Source organism: Gymnoscopelus braueri (genome assembly GCF_963280865.1).
Source record: "Gymnoscopelus braueri genome assembly, chromosome: 12".
Classification (NCBI taxonomy): domain Eukaryota; kingdom Metazoa; phylum Chordata; class Actinopteri; order Myctophiformes; family Myctophidae; genus Gymnoscopelus; species Gymnoscopelus braueri.
In genome coordinates, this window is record NC_137614.1 from 2,456,537 (window position 1) to 2,484,256 (window position 27,720).

General features: G+C 41.6%; 2 protein-coding genes and 1 long non-coding RNA gene across 3 annotated transcripts in view; 2 read left to right on the forward strand and 1 right to left on the reverse strand.

The window, feature by feature from the left end:
- The window catches only part of LOC308096711, a 776,952-nt gene that overhangs the window by 212,437 nt on the left and 536,795 nt on the right, over positions 1-27,720 (reverse strand). The gene's annotated exons all lie outside the window — the stretch shown is intronic.
- On the forward strand, positions 411-27,597 carry aaas (achalasia, adrenocortical insufficiency, alacrimia). The gene is made up of 17 exons (XM_080444666.1): positions 411-547; positions 11,946-12,062; positions 12,462-12,589; positions 12,733-12,788; positions 12,971-13,062; positions 13,352-13,398; positions 15,572-15,670; positions 21,248-21,391; positions 21,788-21,908; positions 22,447-22,571; positions 22,654-22,714; positions 22,997-23,087; positions 23,647-23,728; positions 25,025-25,092; positions 25,281-25,347; positions 25,470-25,554; positions 25,985-27,597. Exons 2-17 carry the CDS (start codon positions 11,961-11,963, stop codon positions 26,171-26,173), a joined length of 1,557 nt encoding a protein of 518 aa, XP_080300792.1. The 5' UTR covers positions 411-547; positions 11,946-11,960; the 3' UTR covers positions 26,174-27,597.
- On the forward strand, positions 3,817-7,983 carry LOC308097012 (uncharacterized protein). The gene is made up of 4 exons (XM_080444567.1): positions 3,817-4,057; positions 4,193-5,293; positions 6,051-6,229; positions 7,311-7,983. The coding sequence occupies exons 1-4, from the start codon at positions 3,857-3,859 to the stop codon at positions 7,792-7,794; spliced, it is 1,965 nt and encodes a 654-aa protein (XP_080300693.1). The 5' UTR covers positions 3,817-3,856; the 3' UTR covers positions 7,795-7,983.

Consider the following 27,720-nt stretch of genomic DNA (forward strand, 5'->3'; position numbering starts at 1 on the left):
GTTGCCATGTCTGCTTATTATTGTGACTTTGGGCTTGTTTTTCTGTAAAGTTGCTTGTAAATTGCGGGTTGCGTTTTTTTGGGCTTGTTTCTAAAGTGTAGTTGCTTATTTGGGATTGTTTAAAATTTTAAAAATTATTGTAACCCCTATAACCCCCATTTGAAAATGGTTTATGCCAGGGAGCCCCGGCCGTACCAGATTTGTGTTGTTAGAATGTTTCAAAAATAGTCCAGATATTCCACATTTTTATTTCAAGACTTTTTTTTTCAAATAGTAGATCTACAAGCTCACAACGCGTCGTGATGTAGCTTGTAGATCTGCTATTTTCAAAAGGCTTGTTTTCACAGACCTGGTTTGCTTGTTTCTCTCACACAATCTGGCAACACTAATCATACGTATATCTGTATGGTGTGGTTTGACCCTCACCGCCTGCCGTTGTTCAGAACGCGGCTCCTTACAAACAGCTAAGCTGATCTACAAATCATCACTCAAACTGATCGTATATTGGAACACATAGGAAACTGCAGCACGTCCCAGGACATCAAAGGTAATAATCCAAAGGAACAGATCTCCAAAAGATCAGATCTACCAATGAAACCTTACACACTAAACTATATGTCAATCAATGGCAGTGGATGCTAGCCCAGGCTAGCTAGCTTATACACACTGGTGGAAAAAGTATTCAAAGGTTTTACTTTAAGTACAATTATCAATACTGCAGTGTAGAAATACCCGTTACAAGTAAACATCTGGAATTAAGAATTGACTTGATTAAAAGTACAGAAGTATTGGCATCAAAATGTACTTAAAGAAGTACCAAAAGTAAAAATACTCATATGCTAAACGTCCTATTTCACATGTTTTCAAATTCATAAAATGGATAAAAATCTTGTTTTGAAAATAGTAGATCTGCTATTTTCAAATGGCTGAAATGCATATAGGGCTGAAGTGGTTAATAATGTATGTTTTGTGCCAACCAGGGACCTCCATAAGAGAAGATTTGTATTTAAAAAATATTTTCCAATATTTTTCAAAAGTAGCAGATCTACAAGCTCCAAGTGTAGTGGTGAGGGAGCATTATGCTACATGGTAGCTGAGCTACATTCATATTTTTGTATCGCGCCGAGTAGTTTAACTACTTTTTGGGTCATTTTTTGTAGATTAACCCAATAAAACCATGAAAGCATCTGTGCCATTTTAGATTTTAGCCATCATTTTATACTTATAAAAATAGCAGATCTACAAGCTCGCGCGCTATGAGCTTGTAGATCTGCTATTTTTGAGTAGCCAAATAAATCTAAAATGACACAGATGCTTTCCTGGTCTTAATGGGTTAACTACTCAATTTACAAGCTACAATTTTGGGCAATATCATGAAATGAATATATTCATTTAGTTTAACCATTGCTGTGTTCTTGTACCAGAACCCCCTTGTGAAAAAGCAAGGACTGTCCCTTTTTCTTCCATTCTGGTTGCTTTGAGGGCAAGTTGGCACATGACAGGCCAACGGCCTCTGATTGGCTTGCCCTGGGATACAGGATAGGTGGGCAGTCTGGGCAGTGGGCACTAAGGACTTCTGGGCACCTCAATGTTAAAGTTTTCTATTTTGTCCAAAATGTAAAAAAATCTAATATTTGAAAAATGGTCTCACTGTAAGTAATGTAAAGTACACATGATGTGAACATGCACGGTACATCATTATCAGACTTAATTGTATACTTCAACTTCTTGTTTATGCCCCAAAATGACTGGATATACAGGTTTTGTAGCAATTGTAGAAATATTAGACCTTAATTGTCGAATTTTTAAGCATGTTCTAATCATGTATACTTTAATTGACTTACAAACTGTTTTCAACATTTTGGACAAAATAGCCAATTTTACATCAAGGTGCCCAGATGTCCCCGAGTGCCCACCTATCCTGTTATCTGCTTCACAGGGTGGGTGGGTCTTGCTGCAAAGAAGGCAGCGTGATAAACACACAAGAACTAACTGCGTCACCATGGACGACCCTCCTGCCATCCCCGGACCCGTTCGCGAAGTACCGGCCCAACCATGGCCACACATGAGCAAATTCATGACGTTGGATGTGGAGGCCTCTACAGACACAACGTTAACGTTCACATGTGAGCTGTGCAAGCCCAAAATAAAACGCATTTCCACTTCAAAGACATCCAACACCAATCTGAGAACGCATCTAAGAGTGAGTGCTTCTGTTTTTCTAACATATTGCTATTTGCAGGGTTTTATCCACATTGTAAATGCCAGCCAGGCAAATGATTGAATTAATTATGTGAACATTAACATTTAATTGTTGAATTAAGTTATTATAGTTTTGGCTTTAATGCTCATCTTTGCCAGACTGAATCATTCAAATAATAGTTAGTTAATTTAATTAAAGCTAAGCTGGTGATATAAATGGTAATATCTATGGCTGTACAAAACAGTGGAGAGAACTTTGGCTTCCCAAGTAGGCAAAAATTACCATTGCTGCCTGAGGAACAGTTTTACAACACGTTGCCAAGTAGTCTGTAATACTTTAAGCTAATTGTGTTCCTTTGCCTAAACAAAAGTTGTAAAAATAGACATTTGAAGGCATTAAACCTATTATTTTGCATTGTACATTGGTCTCCAGCAATTGTTTATCTTTTCTATCTAACTCATATTGTGTCATATGTGTCTTTCCTTTTATTATTAGAGGCTGCATAAACCCAAATTTGATGAGATGAAGAGCCTCCAGCAGGAATCGGGAAGGAAAAGAGGACGGCCACCTTCAGATGAGCCTCGGCCCGGAGGATCGGCAATGGAGCAAGCACGTCCAATGGCAAGAGAAAATCTGTGTTTACAAACATTTTCCAATATTTTTCAAAAATAGCAGATCTACAAGCTCCAAGTGTAGTGTTGGAAACCATTACGCTACGTGTAGTTGAACTACGTAGCTCAACTACATTTCGCTGTAGCTTGCTGGTAGTTGAGCTACATTCATATGTGTGTGTACCGAGTCAAGTTCAACTACTTTGTGGGTAATCTTTTGTAGCTTAAAGGGATAGTTCACCCCCAAAATGACTTTTTCTATCGATTAGTCACCCCATGAAGACTTGAATTCATGGATATGTTTTTTTTTTTGTCCCATTCTTAAGCCAATAATTTGATGACCGGCAGCGGTTCCGGTAGGAGACACAGAGTCTCCTTTGTATCTCCTACCGGAACTGCTGCCTACTGGTCCGCTGGTCATCAAATTATTGGCTTAGGAATGCGAGAAAAACTGAAACATATCCATGAATTCAAGTCTCCATGGGGTGACTTATTGATTTAAAAAAAAGGCATTTTGCGGGTGAACTATCCCTTTAAACCATTAAGACCGGGAAAGCATCTGTGTCATTCTAGATTTTTAGCCATTAGACATCTGGGCACCTTGATGTAAAATTTGCTATTTTGTCCAAAATGTTAAAAATGTAATATTTGAGAAATGGTCTTGCTGTAAGTAATGTAAAGTATACACGATGTGATAATGCACAGTACATCATTATCAGACTTATCCTTCTTGTTTATGTCCCAAAATGACTGGATATACAGGTTTTGTAGCAATTGTAGAAGTATTACACCTTACTTGTCAAATGTTTAAGCATGTTCTAATCATGTATACTTTACCTTACTTTAAAACATTTTCCAAATAAATATATATATTATTTACATTTTGGACAAAATAGCCAATTTTACATCAAGGTGCCCAGATGTCCCTACAGTGCCCACCTATCCTGTTAACTTGCCCTGGTATCGCTCGTATGCTTCACAGGGTGGGTGGGTCTTGCTGCAAAGAGGGCACTGTGATAAACGCAGAAGTAACTGCGTCACCATGGACGACCCTCCTGCCACACCCGGTCCCCATCGCGAAGTACCGGCCCAGCCGTGGCCACACATGAGCAAATTCATGACGTTGGATGTGGAGGCCTCTACAGACACAACGTTAACGTTCACATGTGAGCTGTGCAAGCCCAAAATAAAACACATTTCCACTTCAAAGACATCCAACACCAATCTGAGAACGCATCTAAGAGTGAGTGCTTCTGTTTTTCTAACACATTGCTATTCGCAATTGTGTATTTTTTTTCTATCTATGAAGCATTACATGTTAACTTAAATGCTTATGTTAACTCATATTGTGTCATATGTGTATTTATTTTATTATTAGAGGCTGCATAAACCCACATTTGATGAGATTGGACTCCAGCAGGAATCAAAAAGGAAAAGAGCACGGCCATCTTCAAATGAGCCTCTGCCCGGAGGATCGACAATGGAGCAAGCACGTCCAATGGACAAATGTGTCACAAGCAGGCAAACGGGGAGTGCCATATCTCAGGAGAAATTCAACAAACTAACTGTTAGATTTGTTGTACAAGGCGTTCATCCACTTAGCATCGTTGAGAGACCAGACTTTAAAGATTATATTCACGCGTTGGTGCCTGGAAGACAGCTGCTGTCAAGAAAGACACTTGTGAAGATAGTGGAAGATCAGTCTGGACATATGCAAAGAAACCTCCGCACTGCTCTCTCCCAGCAAGAGCATGTAGCTACGACAACGGATGCATGGTCAACAAACAACAGAAGCTTTTTGGGCGTCACTGTCCATTGGATCGACCAAAACACGCTCCAGATTCAGTCTGCAGCTCTTGCTTGCCGTCGAATAATAGGCAGACATACCTTTGAGGTTCTGGCCGGTTTGCTGGAAGGCATACACAAAGATTTTAAGATCCAGAACAAGGTTAGTCTCACAACCACAGACAATGGGGCAAACTTCGCAAAGGCTTTCCAAGTGTTTGCCGACGTTCAAAAAGAGGTTGAGGGGGAGCGAGAAGAAGGGGAAGAGGAAGATGACAGTGACGTGATCTTCACTGAATTGACAAACATCCTCTCGAGCGAAGACGAGGATTATCACTTGCCACCCCACCGGCGATGCGCCAGCCACACTCTGAACCTTGTGGCAACCGAAGATGCGGAGAAGGCGGCCGAAAATTCGGAGCCATTCAAAAGAATATCGAGATCCACAATGGCAAAATGTCAAGCCCTCTGGAGCAGACAGAGTCGCAGCGCGCAGGCTTCAGACACCAGCCATGGCATACTTGGAACCCAGCTGGTCGTTCCAAATGCAACTCACTGGAACTCCACCTACTGCTCCCTGGAGAGACTCAAGAGAATCACCGCTGGAGGAGGAGACCTGGACGATGTGTGTGGAAAGCTTGATGTAGCTCGCTTCAAACAAGCAGAGAAGACGTTCATCAGTGAATATGTCACGGTACATGGTGTTATACAGTTCTCTCTAGCAGTTTTGAAACGAGTGTACTATCATCTCAGCAGTTGTAGTTAGGGCTGTCACGATTACAAATATAAGTTGATGATTAATTGTCACTCAAATAATTGCGATTATTAACGATTTAATGGTGTTTAGCGTTGAACATTGGAACTTATGAAGCCTAAAAGGCTTCATAATAACACATTGCACAGGGCAGATTTGACAAATAACTGAAATATTCAAAGAAGATATTGACATATTTGATATTTTTTTTCAGAAATAGCTGATCTACAAGCTTAGATCTTTAGAAGTTACGTGTCACAAAGTGACGCATCGTAAGCTTGTAGATCTGCTATTTATGCTTTTTTCAATATTTGAAGATGTGTGAAAATCTTTCAACACTGAAACAATCATGCAAACATAATTGCGATTATCTCAAATAATTGCGATTAGACGATTATGTAATAATTGTGACAGGCCTAGTTGTAGTCCAATAGAATTGAGTTAATCTTATAACATTAAATCCAGTTATTAGGATTCAGCGTTTCCTACAGTATGTCTATTGAATTTGTGGGATACGTTGATCATAAAGGCTTTTTATTCAAGTTCATGTTTTTTTTAAAATATAACCTTAAATAACATATCTCGGGTCTTTACAGAAAACATGCCTAGCTAGATCCATCTAACCCAAACACAATAATGAATAAAAAGGTTTTAAATGTTCAGATTCAATCATATGTTTTTGATTGTTTGTTTACAGGTGGTTTCTCCGTTGGCAAAAGCCCTGGATATCCTCCAGTCTGACAAGATGGCCTACTATGGAGTGTTGCTGCCCACTATTGCGATCCTCATAGACAAACTGCAGAAGATCAAGAGAGAATGCCAGCTCCAGCATTGCATTCCATTGGCTGACGCTCTCATCGAGGGGGTGAAGCGGAGGTGAGACCTGGACAGCCGTGCGCGCACGCTCGCACGCACGCACGCTCACTCACTCACTCACACTCACTCACTCACACTCACTCACTCACTCACTCACTCACTCACTCTGGGAGTGAGAAATCTGTTGTAGGAGCCTGGGTTCTCTATCCAGAATATCTAATCAATCACTAGGTCAGGGTTTCTCAAAGTGTGTGCCCTGGCACCCTTGGGTGCTGTGACACAAGTCCAGGGGTGCTGCAGAGTAGTTTGATAATATTTGGAATTATCAATATCACTTCAGTTTAACCACTTAGACCCTCTATACCTGAGAGGCACTGTTCAATCTGGATGCATTCTTTTTCCATCTACACCAAATCTCTTAACCAAAAACAGCTGATCTACAAGCTCACAACGCGACGCCTTGCGACGCGTTGTGAGCTTATAGATCGGCTGTTTTTGGCTAATGTTTCCCCCAGAATAATGATGCTGTGGTTCAAGTGGTTAGAGGTAAAGATTAAAGTTATTTTCGATCTGCCCTAATGGAAACGGATATAGTTTTTGTCGTGACAAACTGTAGCTTAGGGGGAAAGACTTACATATTTACCTACCGTATCCTCTAATTCAGGGGTGATTCAGGGGTGCAGTGGATGAAAAGGTTATATACAGGGTACCCTGAGACAAAAATGTTTTGAGAACCTCTGCACTAGGTGACACCCTTGGTTTTGTTGCTTAAGGGTCACATGTTATTTACTAGGCAACAGGTGTGTGTTGCTAGATGAAGAGCCACATTCTTTTTTCTACTATGTATTTGGCAACTGACCAGTGACCCCCATCTGAAAATAGTTAGTGCCAGGGACCTGCCATACAAGATTTGTGTTGTGAAAATGGTTTTAAAAATATTCAAAAATGTTCACATTTCTTTCAAGATTATCTCATAATGCATTGCGAGCTTGTAGATGGAATACTTTCAAATAGCCCATGTGTATTGGGTTAAAGTGCTTTGAGAACCTCTGGGTTAAATGAATGTTTTAAACTTAACCACTTCTGGAGGTTTCTGTTAGATATATCTGTTGTGTTAAATTATAATTTAATCTGTTTTCAGGTTTGGCTATGTGTTCGAAAACGACAAGTGTCTCATGGCAACCGCGAGCCACCCCATGTTCAAAATGGAATACATCCCCGAGGAACGGAAGAGAGACGTGGCGATGCATCTGAGAGAAGAGGTGAGGCGGCTGCAAACACCATCATCATCAACAACGGCCGACAGTGACGAGGAAGTCGCACAAAGTGCGGACGATGACATCACTTCATTCTTCCCAAAGAAGAAAGATGACAAAGTAGATGAGGTGGAGGCCTTTGAGAAGTCACCGGACGATTCCCCACAAAATGCCTTCAAATCTCTGCCCAGAATGAGAGAAGTCTTCATTAAGTTCAACACTGGTGTCCCGGCCAGTGCTGCGTGTGAGCGGCTCTTCAGCGTCGGCGGCAAGGATGTTTTCAGTGCCAAACGGAACCGCCTGTCTGATAGGAACTTTGAGAGACTACTCATGTGTCGCGTAAACGAGAGATTCTGCCCTGGCATCTAAAAAAAAATATATAGGCCCAATTGTTCAGACAACGTTGATTGTTATAAATAGGTTGATATTTAACCCATTTAAGGCCGGAAACGCATCTGTGTCATTTTAAGATTTCTTTGGCTATTCAAAAATAGCAGATCTACAAGCTCATAGTGTGGCACCGAGTGCTGTGTTATGAGCTTGCAGATCTACTTCGCGAAGCGAACATTTGTAACTCAAATCTTTGCTTCTGGGGGTCCCTGGAACTAAATATTTTACAAATGTTTGCTTTAAAAATGTATATATTCAAAGATTTGAACACATTTTCACGATTTTTCAGAAATGGCAGATCTACAAGCTCATAGCGCGGCAGCTTTAAATGGCCAAAGAAATCTAAAATGACACATGGGTTACCGGTCTTAATGGGTTAAAAAATTTAAAAAAAAATTAAAACAACTGAAAAACGTTATCCAACATTCCAGGTGTCTGGAATCTGTCAGAGAGAATGTAACATTGTTTAGTTAATGTGTAAAGGTGTAGCTATCATTATACAACATGTATACAAGAAACCAGTCTTTATTTTTTTACACCTGAATAATTAGATAAGTGCAGACAATAAGTGTCATTACAGTTTTATGTTTAAAGAAGACTAGACTGTGAGTGTGTGTTGAGATTGACGATCAAATGTCATGTAACAGTGTCCTGCCTCTTTTTTGTGTAAGTCTCTATCTAGTCTTTCTTTACTTTAGGAACACAGATGTTTGAAGAAAATGTCAACCTTTTTGAAATAAAACTCAGTTGAGAGGCATATATCTGCTGGCATGTGACTTTTTTGTAGGTTATAATTTTTTGTTTCATATACATGTACATTCTCAATTTAAAGGAGAGATCCGGACATTTTAAGTGTTATCTTTGATGTGTCGTTAGTCACTCACCGACGTAGAAAGTGGCGTTGAGTTTTTCCAGCGATTCCCCTGTCGTCATTTTTTCGACCCCCTCCGTTGGCATAATGGGAGCACGTGCCTGAGTGAAATTCGTCTATTATAACCGATGCAAAGTTATTTTTTTCTCTACTACTACTCATTACGTACTCACTACGCACTGAAAGTCCCTGAGAAGCTAACGCTAATGCCGAACGAGCTAACGCTGTTTGCTTATTTCTCTCCCTGGCAACACCGAGTTGCCAGGTTCTGGGAGAGAAACAAGCAACCAGCGTTAGCTCGTTCGGCATTAGCGTTAGCTTCTCAGGAACTTTCAGTGCATGTTTGAGTATCATGAGACTCTACAATGAGTAGTAGTAGAGAAAAAAAAAACTTTGCATCGGTTATAATAGACGAATTTCACTCATGCACGCGCTCCCATTATGCCAACGGAGGGGGTCGAAAAAATGACGACAGGGGAATCGCTGGAAAAACTCAACGCCACTTTCTACGTCGGTGAGTGACTAACGACACATCAAAGATAACACTTAAAATGTCCGGATCTCTCCTTTAAAGGAGAATTCCGGACAAATTAAGTGTTATCTTTGATGTCTCGTTACTCACCTAGCGACGTGAAAAGTGGCGTTCTTTTTTTCCATATATTCCCCTGTCGTCATTTTTTAAACCTTGCTTGTTTCTTCCAGAACCTGGCAACTCGTGTTGCCAGAATCTGGAAACAAGCAACCAGTGTTAAATCGTTCGCCATTGACGGCAGCCTCGCAGATAGTTTCAACGCATGTTTGACTATCATGAGACTCTACTATCAATACTAGTAGAGAAAAAAACAACTTTGCGTCGGTTATAATAGACGAATTTCCCTTACCCACGCGCTCCCATTATGACAACGGAGGGGGTTTAAAAAATGACGACAGGGGAATATATGGAAAAAAAGAACGCCACTTTTCACGTTGCTAGGTGAGTAACGAGACATCAAAGATAACACTTAAATTGTCCGGAATTCTCCTTTAACACTGAACAAAAATAAGTAGTTGAACTACGGTACTTTTTCTGCAGAAACCACCCAAAATGATATGTAGTTAGCCACGGACCCCCCCCCCCCCTCAAATATTTAGTTCCAGGGACCCCCCCTCGAAGCAAAGATTTGAGTTACAAATGTTCGCTTTAAAAAAATATATACGGTATATTCAAAGATTTTAACAAATGTTATGTTAATGTTACAACTCTAATACCATCAGCAGCCTGTCACAATTATTACATAATCGTCTAATCACAATTATTTGAGATAATCGCAATTATTTTTCGCATAATCGTCATAATCGTTCCCATGTTGAAAATGTTCAAATATTAAAAAAAGGTGACATAGCTGATCTACAAGCTTACAACACGTCACAAAGTGATGCGTTGTAAGTTTGTAGATCAGCTATTTCTGCAATTTTTACATGTATAAAATTATTAAATATTTCAACAATTCCTTTGTATATTCAAGTTATTTAGTCTTATCTTAGTTATCTGCCCTGTGCAATTCTTTATTATGAAGCCTAAAAGGCCAAACAGAAATTAAGTTTTTATTCATATGTTCCGATGCCATATCTGCTATTTTTGAGAAACATTGTCCTAAAACCATTGTTCTAATTCCTACGAGTTTTCTGAAAAACATGTCTGTTAGATAAAATCTAAAATTACACGGATGCTTTCCCGGTTTTAATGGGTTAACCCATTCAATCCCGGGAATACATCTGTGTAATTTTAGATTTGAGCTATAGCCATTATTTTATACTTTGGCTATTCAAAAATAGCAGATCTACAAGCTCATAGCGCGGCACTCGCGCTATGAGCTTGTAGATATGCTATTTTTTTTTAAACCATGAAAATGTGTGCATATCTATGAATATATATATATATTTTTTAAAGCGAACATTTGTAAATCAAATCTTAGTTTTTTGGGGGGTCCCTTGAACTAAATATTTTGAGATAGGGGCCAAATACATATAATTTTGGGGGTCCTTGACATGAAAAAGTTTGAGAACCACTGAGTTATTATTATAGCAACATACGGTTTTCAGAAAACTGTTTAGAATTTAGAAGACATCTGTAGATGTGTTCCCGGGTTATAATTTATATAATAAACTTTATGTCAGACCCGTGGGTCCATATAAAAGAAAACGGCACATAATATAAAAAGAGACGGCAGTATTTAAATTTATACAATATATATAAAACAAAACAGATCACTCAAGCGCACCCACCCCCCCCTCACTCACACATACACCAATTCATGAGGCGGCTGTCAAGCGCTGAGTGAAAATATTCAAGCAGGTAAAAAACAACATTTAGAGGCTATTTATGCCAATGGTTTCTGAGCCTGGATGTGTATCTATAATTGCTTCTCATAGGGCTAGTTAGAGCCTCTATGATGCTGTTCTCTGACACATCAAACGGACACATAAAATTGTACATCAACTGTCTTAAAAGTGCATCACATGTAGACACACCAGTGGACACAAATAATTGACTGGCACTATGCCAGGGGTGGGCAACTTTGATGACGGAGAGGGCCACTATATTTCCACACTCACTCCATAGGGCCACATTGCATATACAGTACTGTCGGGCAGACACCTCTTATCTCCGTATTTTAACTTTTTTTCTTAAATGAATGCCATTCTATGTCATACAAAAGTAGCAAAAATAGCCGATCTACAAGCTCAAAACGCGGCGTGTTTGAGCTTGTAGATCTGCTATTTTTTGCTATTTTTGAATTGGAATCCTGAAAAGTATATATATTTTTCAAATGCCTTTAGTTATACTTATGTTAACTTCTTTAACTTAAGAACAAATACATTGGACATAAAAAGACAACATAATTTTTTAACTAGTCATTAAGCTATTGTAATATAGAAGTAATTAAAGCATGTCTGGAATTGTGACAGCTGAAATCAATAATATATCAGTATTCCGATATTAAGTGAAGGTGGGGGCCGCATGTGGCCCCGGGCCGCCAGTTGCCAATGTATGCACTATGCCATCTGGGAATGTGGAGCAACAACCTCATAGCATCATTATAAGCCACTCTGAGTCTCTGCATACTCCTCACCCTGTACGAATACCAGAGATGAGCCGTATACAGAGGTGTGACATAGGCTCGTTAATAAGGTTCACAAAAGTTGTGTTCTCTTGGTTCTGTGTGTTTTGTAGGGTCCACAGTAAAGTTGTGTTCTCTTGGTTCTGTGTGTTTTCTAGGGATCCACTGTAAAGATGTGTTCTCTGGTTCTGTTCCCGCCTCCGCCCCCTGCTGGGCAGATCACACTCTGCGAGTCCAACAACGAGCTGGTGTCTGGAACCAGCTGCCTGAAACAGGTCTGATGAGAGCATTTTAAAGCTCCACTCCGCGATTTAGGGTACAAATGATCAGTGAAAGTGGTTGTGGAAAAGTGTCCTTGTCCAAAGTGACTCTTGTTAGCATTGGTGTATTTTATACATAGATTGTTATGGAGCAGTGGTGGAAGAAGTACTCACATTTTGTACTTAAGTAAAAGTACCAATACCACAGAAATACTAAATATAAGTTTTCAAATAATTGTAGTGCAGTAAAAGGTACAATATTTGCCTCTGAGATGAAGGGGAGTAGATAAAAGTATTGAAAATTTGAAACACTCAAAGAAAAACAAATCCTCAAAAGTGTACTTAAGTACAGTGCTTGAGTAAATGTACTTAAGTTACTTTACACCACTGTAATGGATTATGTTTGTCCTGCAGGAGTCGGGTCCGTTGAGTCTCTACTTTCCCCGGGAGTCTCTGAAGCCTCACAGCCGGACAGAGAGCAGCAGCAAGGCAGCCTTTCTGGACCACAGTGAGACCTTGTGGATGAGAAGTGCAACTGCATGGTATGTAACAGTAGTGTGCGTGCACACACACACACACACACACACACACACACACACACACACACACACACACACACACACACACACACACACACACAAACCCCCCCCCCCTGGTTTTGTAACGTGTTCTCTCTGTCTACCAGGAGGGATGCAGGCCTCACTGGGCTATTGGATGAAATTTACACCTCAAGTACAGAAGGTGAGAATGTCTGTCTGTCTGAGACCTGTCTGTGTGTCTGTCTCTCATTCCACCACGCTGATAGGCGTCATATTTCTCGTGCTGACAGCAGAACAAGGATCTCAGTTTTAAGAATATTTTTCAACACGGTTGTTTTTAAATGAGTTTTCTTGTAACACTTCATGTCCCTCTGTCACTCTCAGTGCCCAAATGTGTGTCAGTGTCGTCTGGCTTTGTCCTGGCGTTGCTTCGACGGCTGTCCTCTTTCCATGGCTCCCTGTTTCCTCACCTCACGGTACGTTGAGCCCGTTGTTTAAACCACTTAATACTTCTGTAATACGTCTGTACTTGGTCCCTTTCTTTTTCCCCTCTACACCAAATCAAGCTCACTCACAACTTGTACATCTGCTATTTTTGAACATTTTTGAAAAATCTTGAAAGTGTGAGAACTACTGATTTTAGAAGGCATTTGTAGATTCGGCTGCAGGTCTTTATGGCCTAAGTGGTTAAACACATCTTTCATAATACCGTTGATTACACAGGAGTTTGTACTGTATGTTAACTGTTTGTAACCCACAATACAGCTGAGCAAGGAGGACATGATTGCAGAGTTTTCCCAGGTGCTGAAATGGTAAGCTGTGCAAATCACTGTGAATGGACTTTATTACATCTGCATCATCTGTATAATAAGTAGTAATAAGAGTAAAATAGTGTGCCACTCCATTTGGAGGTTTCAAATTTCATTACCCCCCCCCCCCTTTTTTTCTTTTTAGTTTTTTATATTTTATTTCAATAACTACTTGTAGCTCAGTCAGTAGTGCCTTTGAATCTAAAGGGATATTTCACTTTCAAACATGTTTGGGGTCATTTTAACATCTACTCAGGCTTTTGTGAACACCTTTGACAGTTTTTAAGTTGCTTGATTCAGTATTTAGATATTTGACTGATATTGTCCTTCTAATACGTGAGGGGACGTTTTTCTTTTCAATTACTTTTTTCATTTTCCAAAAACATAATAAAAAAACACGGCCCCCTCACGTATTAGAAGGACAATATCAGTCACCAGAACCAAGGACGGGTGATTTCAATGAATCTATCATGGTTAAAATGGAGTTTGAAGTTACGTGTCTGATAAAATGAATATCAAATATCTAAATACTGAATCAAGCAAATTAAGAACTGGGGTCAAACACAAAAGCCTGAGTAGACCCCAAACATGTTTGAAAGTGAAATATCCCTTTAAAGTTTCTGGGTTAGATCCTGGCCAACTCGCCGTACTCAGCGTACGAGCTGATGTTCCTCCCGGGGAAGGGCTGTCCGCACCGAGACATGGCCATCACCATTGATAATGCTGTGGTGACCTCAACTCGGACTGCGAAGAATCTGGGTGTGACCCTGGACGATCAACTGACGTTCTCGGCAAACATCGCATCAGTGACGAGGTCCTGCAGATTCCTGCTCTACAACATCAGGAGGATTCGCCCCTTCCTCACGGAGAAGGCAGCCCAGGTGCTCATCCAGGCTCTCGTCATCTCCCGCCTGGACTACTGCAACTCCCTCCTTGCTGGTGCTCCGGCATCTGCCATCAAACCTCTGGAGCTTGTTCAGAAAGCTGCGGCTCGTCTGGTGTTCAACCGCCCCAAGTTCTCCCACACAACCATCCTTCTCCGCTCTCTACACTGGCTCCCCGTAGCGGCTCGCATCCAGTTCAAAACCCTGGTGCTAGCCTATAGGGCAGTGAAAGGAACAGCTCCTTCCTACCTCCGGGCTATGGTCGATGCCTACACCCCTGCCCGACCACTTCGGTCTGCCACCTCGGGGCGACTGATTGCCTCGTCACTCAAGGGTCCTTCTGGCCGATCCACACGGTCACGACTCATTTCTGTTCTGGCCCCACAGTGGTGGAATGAACTTCCCACTGATGTTAGGACAGCAGAGTCACTGCCCATATTTCGCCGCAGGCTGAAAACTCACCTCTTCAGGAAACACTACCCTTCCTCTCTGCCTGACCTACTTGTTGTTAACTAGTTGTACGAACGCTTGTTTTCTATTGCTGTATTGTTTATTGGATTATTGGATTGTTTATTGGATCTTGTTTAGTCGATCCACTTATTTGTTTTAGCTCATGCTCATTTGATTTAGCTATTTTGTCTCATCTGTTTAAGGAAATAGGTAGCTGATATATTGCACTTTTACCTTAGCGCTAGGTATACTCTTGGTTGCTTGTTTTTGCAGAAAATGCACTAAAGACTTCTGGTGATTAGTAGTTTTCGTTCCCTACCTATGTTGAATACACTTATTGTAAGTCGCTTTGGATAAAAGCGTCTGCTAAATGAATGTAATGTAATGTAATGTACTGTATAAGTAGCACAACTTGGGCTAACTACTGTATGACTCAGAAGTAAGTACTGGGAGCTGATTGTAGGTGTAGCGCCCCACCTTAGCAATTCAAATCCCAGGTGTCTAATGCATTGTAAGGGGGATAGACTCCCTCATTGCTCAGCTGATACCAACAATAAAGCCCCTCCCCACCTACTTACTTAGTGATTGATCAGCTGCTCTGACGGAACCACAAGACACATGGCTGTAATCCATTGTAGTTCAGGAAGTTCAAAATAAAATACAATAAAAACAGGGTGAAAAACACAGAACACACATCATTCTTATGTCCTCAACTTAAAACTGGATTCATGTGCAAAATTGGTGAAGTGCCCCTTTGACAATTTGATCATTCTAAAATACTTGGCTCAGTGACTAAAGCAGGCTGTGCTGCTGCCTACATTCTCTCCATGCTCCCCCTGCAGGTCTGACTGTGCGGTGCGGGCCTTCGCCTGGCATCCTCACACTGACAAGTTTGCCGTGGGCCTGCTGGACGACTCCATCAAGATCTACAATCCTAAGAGGTACGGTACCCTCTTCTAACGTTTAATTTGAGGTGCATTGTACAAATAAAGGGTCAGATAAAGGTTACAACGGGTATTGCACAACCAGTGGTGTAAAGTAACTAGGTATATTTACTCAAGTACTGTACTAACAATTTTGAGGTACTTTTACTTTACTGGAGTATTTCCAATTGTCTATACTTTTACTTCTACTCTGCTACATCTCAGAGGCAAATATTGTACTTTTACTCCTCTACAATTATTTGAAAACTTTAGTTACTAGTTACTTTGTAGATAATTGTTACATTTATAAAACATACCTTAAAGGGTAAGACCACTTTAGTAGAGGTTTGGGTTGTGTAGTTACCTTGCCATGATGTAACTCCAAAGGTGGGCAAGAAATAAAAAATAATTGCTCCATTGATTAGAAATTGATAATTCAAAATATGCTCCTCATTGACTTACATTGTACGGTAAAACAGCTCTCAAAGTCACTCTTTTAGCACATAAATGAACCCAAACATAGCTGATTCAGACAATATAGGGCATCACCAAACCCAGTACTGTTTGTTTTTTTAATAAAAATGTCAACTTCCTGTTGATTTTACTATTTGAAGATCTGGATCCGGATCCGCCGATCCAGTCCGGGTTTTCTACTTATTAAAAATGGCAAAATCAACAGGAAGTTGACATAAAAAAGAACAGTACTGGGTTTGGTGATGTTCTATATTGTCTGAATCAACTTTGTTTGCGTTCTTTTTTGTGCTAAAAGAGTGACTTTGAGAGCAGTTTTACCGTACAATGTAAGTCAATGAGGAGCAGTTTTACCGTACAATGTAAGTTAATGAGGAGCATATTTTGAATTATCAATTTCTAATCAATGGATCAATTATTTTTTATTTCTTGCCCACCTTTGGAGTTACATCATGGCAAGGTAACTACACAACCCAAACCTCTACCAAAGTGGTCTTGCCCTTCAACCACTTTAGCCTTATTTTATACCTAGGCTATTTGAAGATAGCCGATCTACAAGCTCACAACGTATCGCGACGCGTTGTGAGCTTGTAGATCGGCTATTTTCAAACATTTTAGTGCTTTAACTTTGGATACTTTAAGTACATTTTGAAACAAATACTTTTGTACTTTTACTCAAGTACATTTTTAATTCTGGACTTTTGCTTGTAACAGATTACTTCTACATTGCAGAATTGATACTTTTACATAAGTAAAACATTTGAGTACTTTTTTTACGATATTTATTTGTGTGTGTTACATATATGTGGAACAGTCGGCGCACGCTCTGCTGCGACGACACGGGTCTGTTCGCTTATTTGTTTAGTTTTTGTTTAGTCTTTTAGTTTGTTTAGCGTTGCGTCCAGTCTTTTTGTCTGAGTCCCCACTGTCTGGCTAAGCACATCATGCTGGACATGTACAGAATAACCTGGATTATATTTATAATCCTCTGGATCATAAATGACAGCTCCGCGGTGGCCCCCGAACCTAGCCCAGTGTTAGCAACGGGGGTTAGCGGTGGCTATGGAGGAACACTCAGCTACACCTACAGCCGAGATGATCTACTCCAACTACGGTCCTCTATCCTCTGCAACATGGGACCGGTGGGTATACCACCGGAGATCCGTCCAAGGAAAAGGGGGAGACGGGGGGGTGTCCGTACCAGACTGAGGAAGCGTCGCTTCAGACCCCATCTCCCCTCCATCATCTTGGCCAATGTTCGCTCTCTGAGGAACAAGATGGACTTATTACACGCCCGGTGCCGTCTGGAGAGAGCCTACAAGGAGGCTTGTATCATCGCCCTGACTGAAACCTGGCTCGATGAGGACATACTGGACTCTGCTGTCAGCCTGGACGGATTCACCGTCATACGGGCAGACAGGACAGATCAGTCGGACAAGGATGGTGGCGGGGGGGTCTGCATCTACGTGAACAACAGGTGGTGTAACAACATCAAGATCCACAACACAGTCTGTACACCTAACATGGAGATGCTAACCCTGTCACTTCGCCCTTTTTATCTCCCAAGAGAATTCCCAACTGTGGTTATCGGGTGTGTTTACATCCATCCCAAAGCCAACTGTAGGATAGCAGCAGAGCAGGTAGCCGAGGCGGCTAACTCTCTGATGGCTAGGTACCCTGAAGCCCCGGTGTTCTTTATGGGAGATTATAACAGCTGTAGACTCGAGGGGGTTTTGCCCTCTTTCCATCAATATGTGGACGTTCCCACGAGGAAAGAACGTACCTTGGATCTATGTTATGGAAATATTGACGATGCTTTTAGTGCGAGAGCGCACTCTCCACTCGGACGCTCAGACCACAACATAGTCTTTCTGCTTCCGCACTACAAGCCGGAGCTGAAGCGATCCAAACCGCAGACCCACTGCGCCCCCCAGTGGTCGGAGGACGCAATCGCACAGCTGCAGGGCTCTCTGGCATGCACAGACTGGGACGTCTTCCAAGGCGACCTGGATGAGAAGGTTTCCGTGATCACCGACTACATCAAGTTCTGTATCACCACCACTATACCCACAAAGACAATAAAAAAATATCCAAACTCCAAACCTTGGATTACTCCTCATATTAAACATAGTCTCAGAGAAAAGCAGAAGGCATTTCAACGCCAGGATTGGGCCGCCCTCAAAATTATTGATGGGCAAATTAAGAATGAAATTCTTAATGCAAAACTCAAATACAAAAACAGTCTAGAACAGGAGTTTAGTAACATGAACACAAAACAAGCTTTCAATAAAGTCAAAATTCTAACCGGTGGTGAGACAAGACAAAATAACTGTACAACTCCAGATCCTACCACTTTTGCAAACACACTGAATACTTTTTATAAACGTTTTGACAGTCAGGACTACTCTGCTGCCTGTGAGGAACTATTGGGAGCCCTCCCCTTCCAGGAGCCTTCACATCCCCCATTCACCCAGGAGGATGTACGACAGCTGCTGGCCAGGTGTAAGCCTGGCAAGGCGCCAGGGCCGGATGGCATCTCGGCGAAGGTGCTCAAGCTCTGTGCCATGGAGCTCTCCCCCATCCTTCACTCCATCTTTTGGGAATCCTACAGGACAGTGTCTGTACCCACCCTCTGGAAAACATCCACCATCATACCGGTACCCAAGAAACCCCGCCCCTCAGAACCCAACCACTATAGACCTGTTGCACTCACATCAATAATGATGAAACTCATGGAAAGACTGATACTGAACATCATCCTGCCAGCTGTCAGGTCACAGCTGGACCCGTATCAGTTTGCCTACAGGGCCAAGAGGGGGACAGAGGATGCTGTGGCATGCCTCCTTCATCCCCTTCTACAACACCTGGATTCATCAAAGGACAATTTTGCCTCTATTCTGTTTGTTGACTTTAGTTCTGCCTTTAACACCATTCAACGCCATCACATGATCAAGAAACTGCATCACCTCAGCATCCCCCCACTCCTCATCCACTGGATTCACAGTTTTCTGAGTAATAGACCACAAACAGTTAAAGTAGGCTCATCATTTTCATCAACTGTCATTACAAACACAGGTGCCCCTCAGGGCTGTGTTCTCAGTCCCTTCCTCTACACATTATACACAAATGACTGTTTCAGCCCCTCACCCACCAACATCACATACTTTAAATACTCTGATGACACTGCCATTCTTGGACTGCTCAATGACAATAACTCTATCACGGACTTCCATAACACCATCTCTCATTTCACACAGTGGTGCACTGACAACTACTTAGAGTTGAATGTGGCCAAAACTAAAGAACTGGTCATTAACACAACCCAAACTGGACTCAACCCACTCCTCATTCATGGTAAAACAATAGAACAGGTTGACAGTTTCACATATCTTGGACTCACACTGGACAACAGACTCAGATTTGATCAACACATCACATCTATCCATAAACGTTTTCAGCAAAGACTTTATGTGATCCGCAAGTTGAGATCTTTATCTGTTGCCCCTCATCTTCTTCTATTACTGTACAAAAGCATCATTCAACCCGTTTTGTTGTATTGTTCCGCATGTTTTTTCACCATACTGTCCATGCCAAACAGAAACAAACTTTACAGTATCACCCGTATTGCCTCCAAAATCATCGGACTTCCCATACCCACACTTGCTGATATGAACAATAAGGCCATTACACGCTTAGCACTTTCAATAACAAATGACACTGATCATCCCCTGTATCGCTACTTTGACCTCATGCCATCTGGTCGGAGATACAGAACCTTAAAGTGGAAAAAGGTTACTTTTAGCAGGAGTTTTGTCCCCTCAGCCATCGCGGCATTAAACAAACTGCCCCGTCCATAAGAGGGTTTTCTGTGTACAGTGGGGACCTCATGTCTTTGTCTTTGTGATATGTTGTTTTTGTTATGTTTGTTTTGTTGTTTTTGTTGTAACGAACAGACCTGTGAAGACAATTTTCCCTTTGGGGACAATAAACGATATTATTATTATTATTTTTCCACCACTGCGCATAACTATGGGCATACGAGGGCATCGCCCTAGTCTCCTCCAATTTCACTTGTTTATCCCTGTATGCTGTACGAGTTCTCTCCCATGATTGGATGTAATTTGTATCCCGACCTGAACATATATCTTCTGTCTACTACAGACCTGGAGAGACAGGGAGACTCCGGTTATGGAACAAATACTCCTCTTTATGGCAATGATGACTATCTGAATATAGACATATTTAACCATTATTTTAACAAAATAATATCACAAAAGAAATAGCGACTCCAGGTGCAAGGGGGTATAGTTACAGTGCATCATCAGGTGTTCCCTGTCTCTTCTCAGTCCCACTGCATGCAGAGGAATGTTGTCTGTCTGTTGAATGTTGTCAACGCTCCACACGTCCTAGACTCTTCTCCCTCCTGGCTCCAAATTGTGGCACAAACTCCCCCATTGCAGTTAGAACTGCAGACTCACTCCCAATTTCCCGTCGTAATCTGAAGGCTCACCACTTCAGACTCAACCTCAGCCCCGTAGCACTTGACCTACATATGACGACCATTGTTTTTTCTTCAACCACAATGTTAAAATACCTGTTCAGTGTTGACTTCGTCGACTATAACTATGACGAAAAAATTACTACCTTTTTTCACTGACGAAAACTAAAAAAAAACTACAAAAAACTAAGCTATGATGACTAAAACTGTGACTAAATATACTGACAATTTCGTCAACAAATAAAAACTAGACAAATGTTTGGGATGGACTAATGGAGAAGAGAAATAAGACAAGTCATCATGGGTGCGTGCGGGTGTCACAGACTGAAAATAGTTGATTTATAAGCTCACAGTTCGACGCGTTGTGAGCTTGTAGATCGGCTATTTTCGGCATGCAGCCAAGTGAAAATCATTTCGATGCTATCACGGCCGTCAACAATTATTTGATAGTAATATTGTTTAGACTGATGCTAGGTTCTTGGTTTACCTGTGATCCTATAGTTTACTGAGGCACTACACCGTTTCTCTGCATTCCATGTATGTATTTACCTTGTTCATTGTAAGTCGCTCTGGATAAGAGCGTCTGCTAAATGCCTGCTTTGTAAATTGTCTGTGTGTCGTGTCAGTTCCATATGTCCAACGTTGAAGCATCGCGTCCAGAGGAACGTGGCTGCGGTTCGCTGGAAGCCTCTGTGTGCCTCGGCACTGGCTGTAGCCTGTCACAACTGTCTGCTGGTCTGGCACGTTGACCCCTGCTCCCTGTCAACCAGGTATGCACACACACACACACACACACACACACACACACACACACACACACACACACACACACACACACACACACAGGCAAGCAGATACTGGATAGCCCTATAGTATGTGGACACGGTTAGTGGGGATGTATGAATTTTTCACTGTGCTGTGCAGATCAACGCAATGTCTGATTTTATCGGGGTACACCCATTATCATCCAGAATGACATTCAGCAATTAGAAATACTTTACGCGATCTAATCCTGTAAGCTACTTCATATATCTTCGACTGTTCAACTCTCCCCCAGTTGGGGTCAGGTCTGACATTCCTGGTTTTACTTTGTCACTGTGGATCTGGATGGGAGTAATGCTGCATTTTGACTTTTAATATCTCATCCCTACCTCCGTTCCCTCCAGGCCCTCCTCTGGCTGTGCTCAGGTCCTGTCCCATCCTGGACACTCTCCAGTCACCTCCATCGAATGGTCTCCCAGTGGATCTCTGCTGGTGTCGGCATCACCCGTCGACATGGCCATGATTGTACGACTTCTGTCTCTCTGTTCTGTCTGTCTGTCTGTGTCTCCCGTGGTCGTGGTCGTGAGATTACGAGTCCTGTTTATACATCTGTCTAACTGTGTATCGGTTGCATATCCGTAGCTGAGCAGTTTGTGTAGCAATGACAATAAACATCTTTTCTTATCTTTGTGTTGGTGTCCAGGTGTGGGACGTAGTTTATCTTAAAGGGATAGTTCACCCCCAAAATGACTTCGATTACACACCCCATGAAGCCTTGTATTCATGGAGATTTTGTTACATTCCTAAGCCAATGATAACCGGCGGTCTCTCCGGTAGGAGACTCAAAGTGTCAACTTTGAGTCTCCTACCGGAGACATGAGCATCTTTCCGCCGGTCATCAAAATATTGGCTTAGGAATGCGACAAAAACAAAAAAATCTCCATAAATTCAAGGCTTCATGGGGTGTGTAATTGATAGAAAATAATATTTATTTTGGGTGAACTATCCCTTTAACTTATCTGTGTGTTGGTGTCCAGGTAGTTCATCTTATCTTTGTCTCCAGGTGTGGGACGTAGCGGCAGAGAGCTCGGTTCCTCTGCACCGTGTGGGAGGAGGAGGAGTCACCTTCCTGTCCTGGTCTCCTGATGGCAGCCATGTTCTGGCCTCCACGCCCTCCGCTCTGTTCAGGTTACACACTAATCATTGATTATACATGCGTTTTTTTTATTTTATCGATTAGTTTGATTAACTTAATGTGTGTTTATTTCAGGGTGTGGGAGACCAGGATGTGGACGTGTGACAGATGGCCGTGTTTGAAGGGACGCTGTCAGGTGAGGTGACACACTTGACTTCACTATGCTCTCTAATTATCCTTAATGTTCTGTCAAGTGACAACACTTCACTATGCTCTCTAACAATCCTTAATGATCTGTCAGGTGACAACACTTCATTAGGCTGTCTAACAATTCTTAATGTTCTGGCACAAAGCCACCGGCTGGAACATTGATGAACTGATGTTGTTTGTTACTTTTTAATTCGATGTAATGTGTCAGTCAGGAACATTGATGAACTGATGGTGTTTGCTTACTTTTAATTTGATGTACATTTGTCAGTCTGGCTGCTGGAGTCCAGATGGGAGTCGACTTCTCTTCACCGTCCAGGGAGAGACGGTCATCTACGCCCTGTCCTTCACCGATATGCTAGGTCAGTTGATTCTCAAAGTTCACTGATATGCTAGGTTAGTGCTTCTCAAATTGATATGCGAGGTTAGTGCTTCTCAAAGTGATATGCTAGGTTAGTGGTTCTCAAAGTGATATGCTAGGTTAGTGCTTCTCAAAGTGATATGCTAGGTCAGTGGTTCTCAAAGTTCACTGATATGCTAGGTTAGTGCTTCTCAAATTGATATGCTAGGTTAGTGGTTCTCAAAGTGATATGCTAGGTCAGTGGTTCTCAAAGTTCACTGATATGCTAGGTTAGTGGTTCTCAAATTGGGGACTCCGGGGAACCCAGGGGCCAATATGATTATAGAGTATTCATTACACCGAGGAAGGCCCTGGCTGAAAAATGTCGGCCAGGGCCTTCATTTCCTGAAGAAACATGTTGCCTTGTTTTTATAATTGCTAAAAGATGAACTAGCCTTTATATTAAAGCTTTATTAACTTTTGTGGAAGTTGTACCTTGTTTTTTCTTTTCAACTTATTTGATACTGTATAGCATCTTGGAATGTAACTTGATAAATGAGTTGTCCACACTTTGCCACCAGGGGGACACTCGGGGTCAAACGCAGCAACGGTGGTGGCTGACCTCTCAGAGACCACCTTCACCAACCCAGACGGAGACATGGTGTAAGAATAGAATCTAGGTTACACAGCCATCTGGACGATAAATTACATCTAGTTTCTGTCGGGTGAAAACCTCATATGTCCAAAACTGTTACTTTTCAGGATTCAAATAAAAAAGTAGCAGATCGACGAGCTAGTCGCTTCGTGCCGCATTTTGAGCTTTTCGATCTGCTACTTTTGATGCTTTTGAGTGACGCTGTAGTATTATGATCAAGTAGGGCGGAGATAAGAGTTTTCTACCTGACAGCAACAATGTACTGTATCTGTTTAGTTGAGAGAGAGGGTCATACAACAACATATAAATTAGTCCTTTGATTAGACTCAAATATTATACAGTGTCGTTGGAGAGGTTCAATGTCTCATATCGTGACGTTGCTGTCGGGCAGAAGCCAGCTAACTGCATTTTGACCCTTTGCATTTTTTTTCCATAAATCACAAATCGGTGCTTTTGAACTGTGTGTTGGTAAAATAAATATTGAACCAGTGCTTCTGACAAAACCAGCTAACTCCATTCGGTTCTTAAGTCTGACGTCATTTTGTAGTCCGACGTCACGTCCGGGTCCAAAAGGTACCAGCGCTGTTGGAACCCGTAAATCTTTTTACAATAACCTCCTTTTTTAGAAATGAACCATTGAGGGTTAATAAGGGTCTTAATGCTAATATCATAGACAGTAAAAAGTAGGCTAATATATATATTTGTATTTATTTATTATTATTATTAACATTATAATATATATATTTTTATATGTATTTATATATATATATATATTTATATATAGATGTAAATAAAAAAAACGATTTCCTCTTCTTTTTGTCGTTGCCAGGAAAGCGGTAGAATGACACTTTAGTCGTTATTTTAGTCTCAGATCTGTTAAAACAGCGAGGGACACAGCACTGCGCATATTGGGAAAATACACACCGGGACCCGGAAGTTATTCTAGCGGTTATTCTAGCGGTCACACGGTCACATAATAAGCGGTCACGTCTTAACAACCGAATTGGATCCTCAAACGTTCTGCTAAACCAGCTAACTCCACCAAAGGGGGGTGGAGTTAGCTGGTTTTGCTGACTCCAGGCTCCACCCCCTTTTGACCTCCAACCTCATTGTGAGCTTGGAGGTCCATTCAGCTGTTATTATCAATGATGAACAAAACCTCCTAACTCCACTTTTTGTTTTTGTTTTTTCATTTCCTGAAAAAGTTAGCTGGTTTCTGCCTGACAGCAGACATATATGAATGTGTTCATAGGGTGAGTGGAGAGGTCCAGTGTCTCATATGTTAATGTATTCATGTATCATAGGGTGGGAGGAGAGATTCAGTGTCTGGCCTGGGACCCCCGAGGAGAAAGACTCGCAGTGCTTCTCAAAGGTCAGCCTGAAGTCCTGTGGATTCCCATCTGTAGTTGTTATTATGATCTCATGCTCTCTGCCTTCCTGTGGTACATTTTAACCAATTGTTAGCTTGGAGATCTGTTCTTTTCAGCAAGTGAAAGTGTATATAAATGTATATAAATAGTTTTGCTTTTGTGTTGTCCCACTTTGCATCGGTGTGTTCAGGTGACCCTCAGGCCACCATAGCAGTGTTTAAGACCAGAGTCAGCCCCATTTTTGAGCTCTTGCCATGGTATGTTGATTTGTCCTCCTGAAATGTCAAAGTTGTCATTTTTACTATGTATTATACCACTATGAACAGTTTAATAATAATAATAATAATGATGATAACTATAATGGTGTGTTTTGTCTCAGTGGGTTTGTTCAGGGAGAAGCTGGAACGGAGCCCAGACTGATGCAGTTCCATCCTAACTTCCAGCATGGAGCCTTGCTCACTGTGGTCAGTCCTGTTTTTATACTGTTAACACTGTGGTCAGTCCTGTTTTTATACTGTTAACACTGTGGTCAGTCCTGTTTTTATATTGTTAACACTGTGGTCAGTCCTGTTTTTATTAGGGCTTAACTGCTTAAAGGGGAAGACCACTCATTTTCAACATTGAACTATGTCTTTAATACACCTTAGAGCTGTTGTGTGGAAATAAAATATCCTTTTCTAGGCAACACAGAAGGGGGGGGACTTTTTTCTTATTTCCACACAACAGCTCTAAGGTGTATTAAAGACATAGTTCAATGTTGAAAATGAGTGGTCTTACCCTTTAAGGCTAATACTTCATGACCATCGCTTCACACAAATTATCCTCAAACTGGTGAATATTATTGACAATTTGCTGTGCATAATGCATGTCTGTCTCTTCTCTGTCTCCCCCTAGTGTTGGTCCAATGGAAGAATCACCCATGTGCCTTTCTACTTCCTGAGCGCGGGGGTCCCCCATGTGGGCCTCAACGACAGCCCCTCACTGCCACACCCCCAGGAGGGCCCTGCCGACTTAAATCACACCTTGTACTCAACGCTCCTCTCCCCGCAGTACAGTACGATCGGCGGGCTTGCGGACAACTAGAACTGATATAACAACAATAACAACAGCAGCGTTGCGATCTGTGCAGCCGTCTGGTCAACCCCCCCCCCCCCCCCCGCCCCTCTCACCTGCCGGAGAAGAGAGACATAAATTGCGACACGTTGTGAGCTTGTAGATCGGCTATTTTAAAAACACAAATCTTGTATGGGGGTACCTGACACACAACATTTTCAGATGAGGGCGTCCGTGGACAAATACATATTAATTTGAGGGTCCTTGACATGAAAATGTCAAGGACAAGCAAGACCAAATAAGCAGCTACACTTTAGAAACGAGCCCAAAAATAAGCAACCCACAATTACCAATATTTACAAGCGACTACAGAAAAATAAGCCCCAAGTCGCTTATAATAGGGCGGATACAGGGGTCTTCAACAGGGGGTCCGGGACCCCTAGGGGGTCCTCATAGATATTGCAGGGGGTTCCAGCAGTTCCGCCGAATGGGAAAAGCCTGTTTTTCTCCTGGCGTTCTTTACATCAAGGGTGCGAGCACGACTCCAACTAGTTTCAATATTACTGAGCTTTCTTACCGGGTGCACGGTCTGGAAAAGTTACTTTACAATAAATCTCTACAAGAGAATACCAGCACACAGAACTGTCCTTTTTAATTAAGGCACTTTAATTTATATTATGTATATAAGTTGGCATTGTATACTGCAGAGCAGACAGAAACACGTACGCGTTTCGGCGTCAAGCCTTCATCAGCATTGTATGTGTTCCTGGCACTCAGCCGGTGTCCATGGACATGAGGAAGCAGAATCCCTACAAGGTCAAAGGTCAGCTTGGAAGGCTGACAGCACACGGTACATGATGCTGATCACCGGGAAGAATGAAGTGTACAGCAGTGGCTCTCAAACCTTTTGGTGTCGGGGACCTCTAAATTGATATGAATTTAGCCACGGACCCCCATCTGAAAAGGTCTTGCCAGGGACCCCCCAGAAGAGAAGATTTATGTTAAAAAATTACCAAAAATGTTCAAACATTTTCAAAAATAACAGATGTACAAGCTTGTATATCTGCTATTTTTTTTACGTATAAAATATGGATAAAGGGGTTAAAATGATGATTATGACTTTTTCTGGGGATGCCCTGGAACCCCCCTGAGGACCCCCGTGACTTTGAGAACCACAGCCGCAGAACACCTATCTGAAAATATTTTCTGCCAGGGAACCCCATACAAGATTTGTGCTGTTAAAATGTTTTTAAAAATATATATTTTTTTCACAAAACAAAAAAATCTTCCAAAATAGATCTACAAGCTCTCTGTGCAGTTCTTGTCAGCAAGCTACACCGTGGTGCGTACAGATTAAGCTACGAATACGCTCAGCATTTTCTGTGACTGTTGTCTATAAATAATTATGTACAAAGATGTTGTCTTTTCATATGCAGTTGGACCAGTCAGACCAAAATGGGAAATTCTTTATAAAGTAGGTTGTTGAAAATAAATGCAGTATTCTGGCCTTTTCTTTTCCTGGAAACTGGAATTATGTTGGTAGTTACAGTACTTAGAGTAAATGTACTTAGTTACTT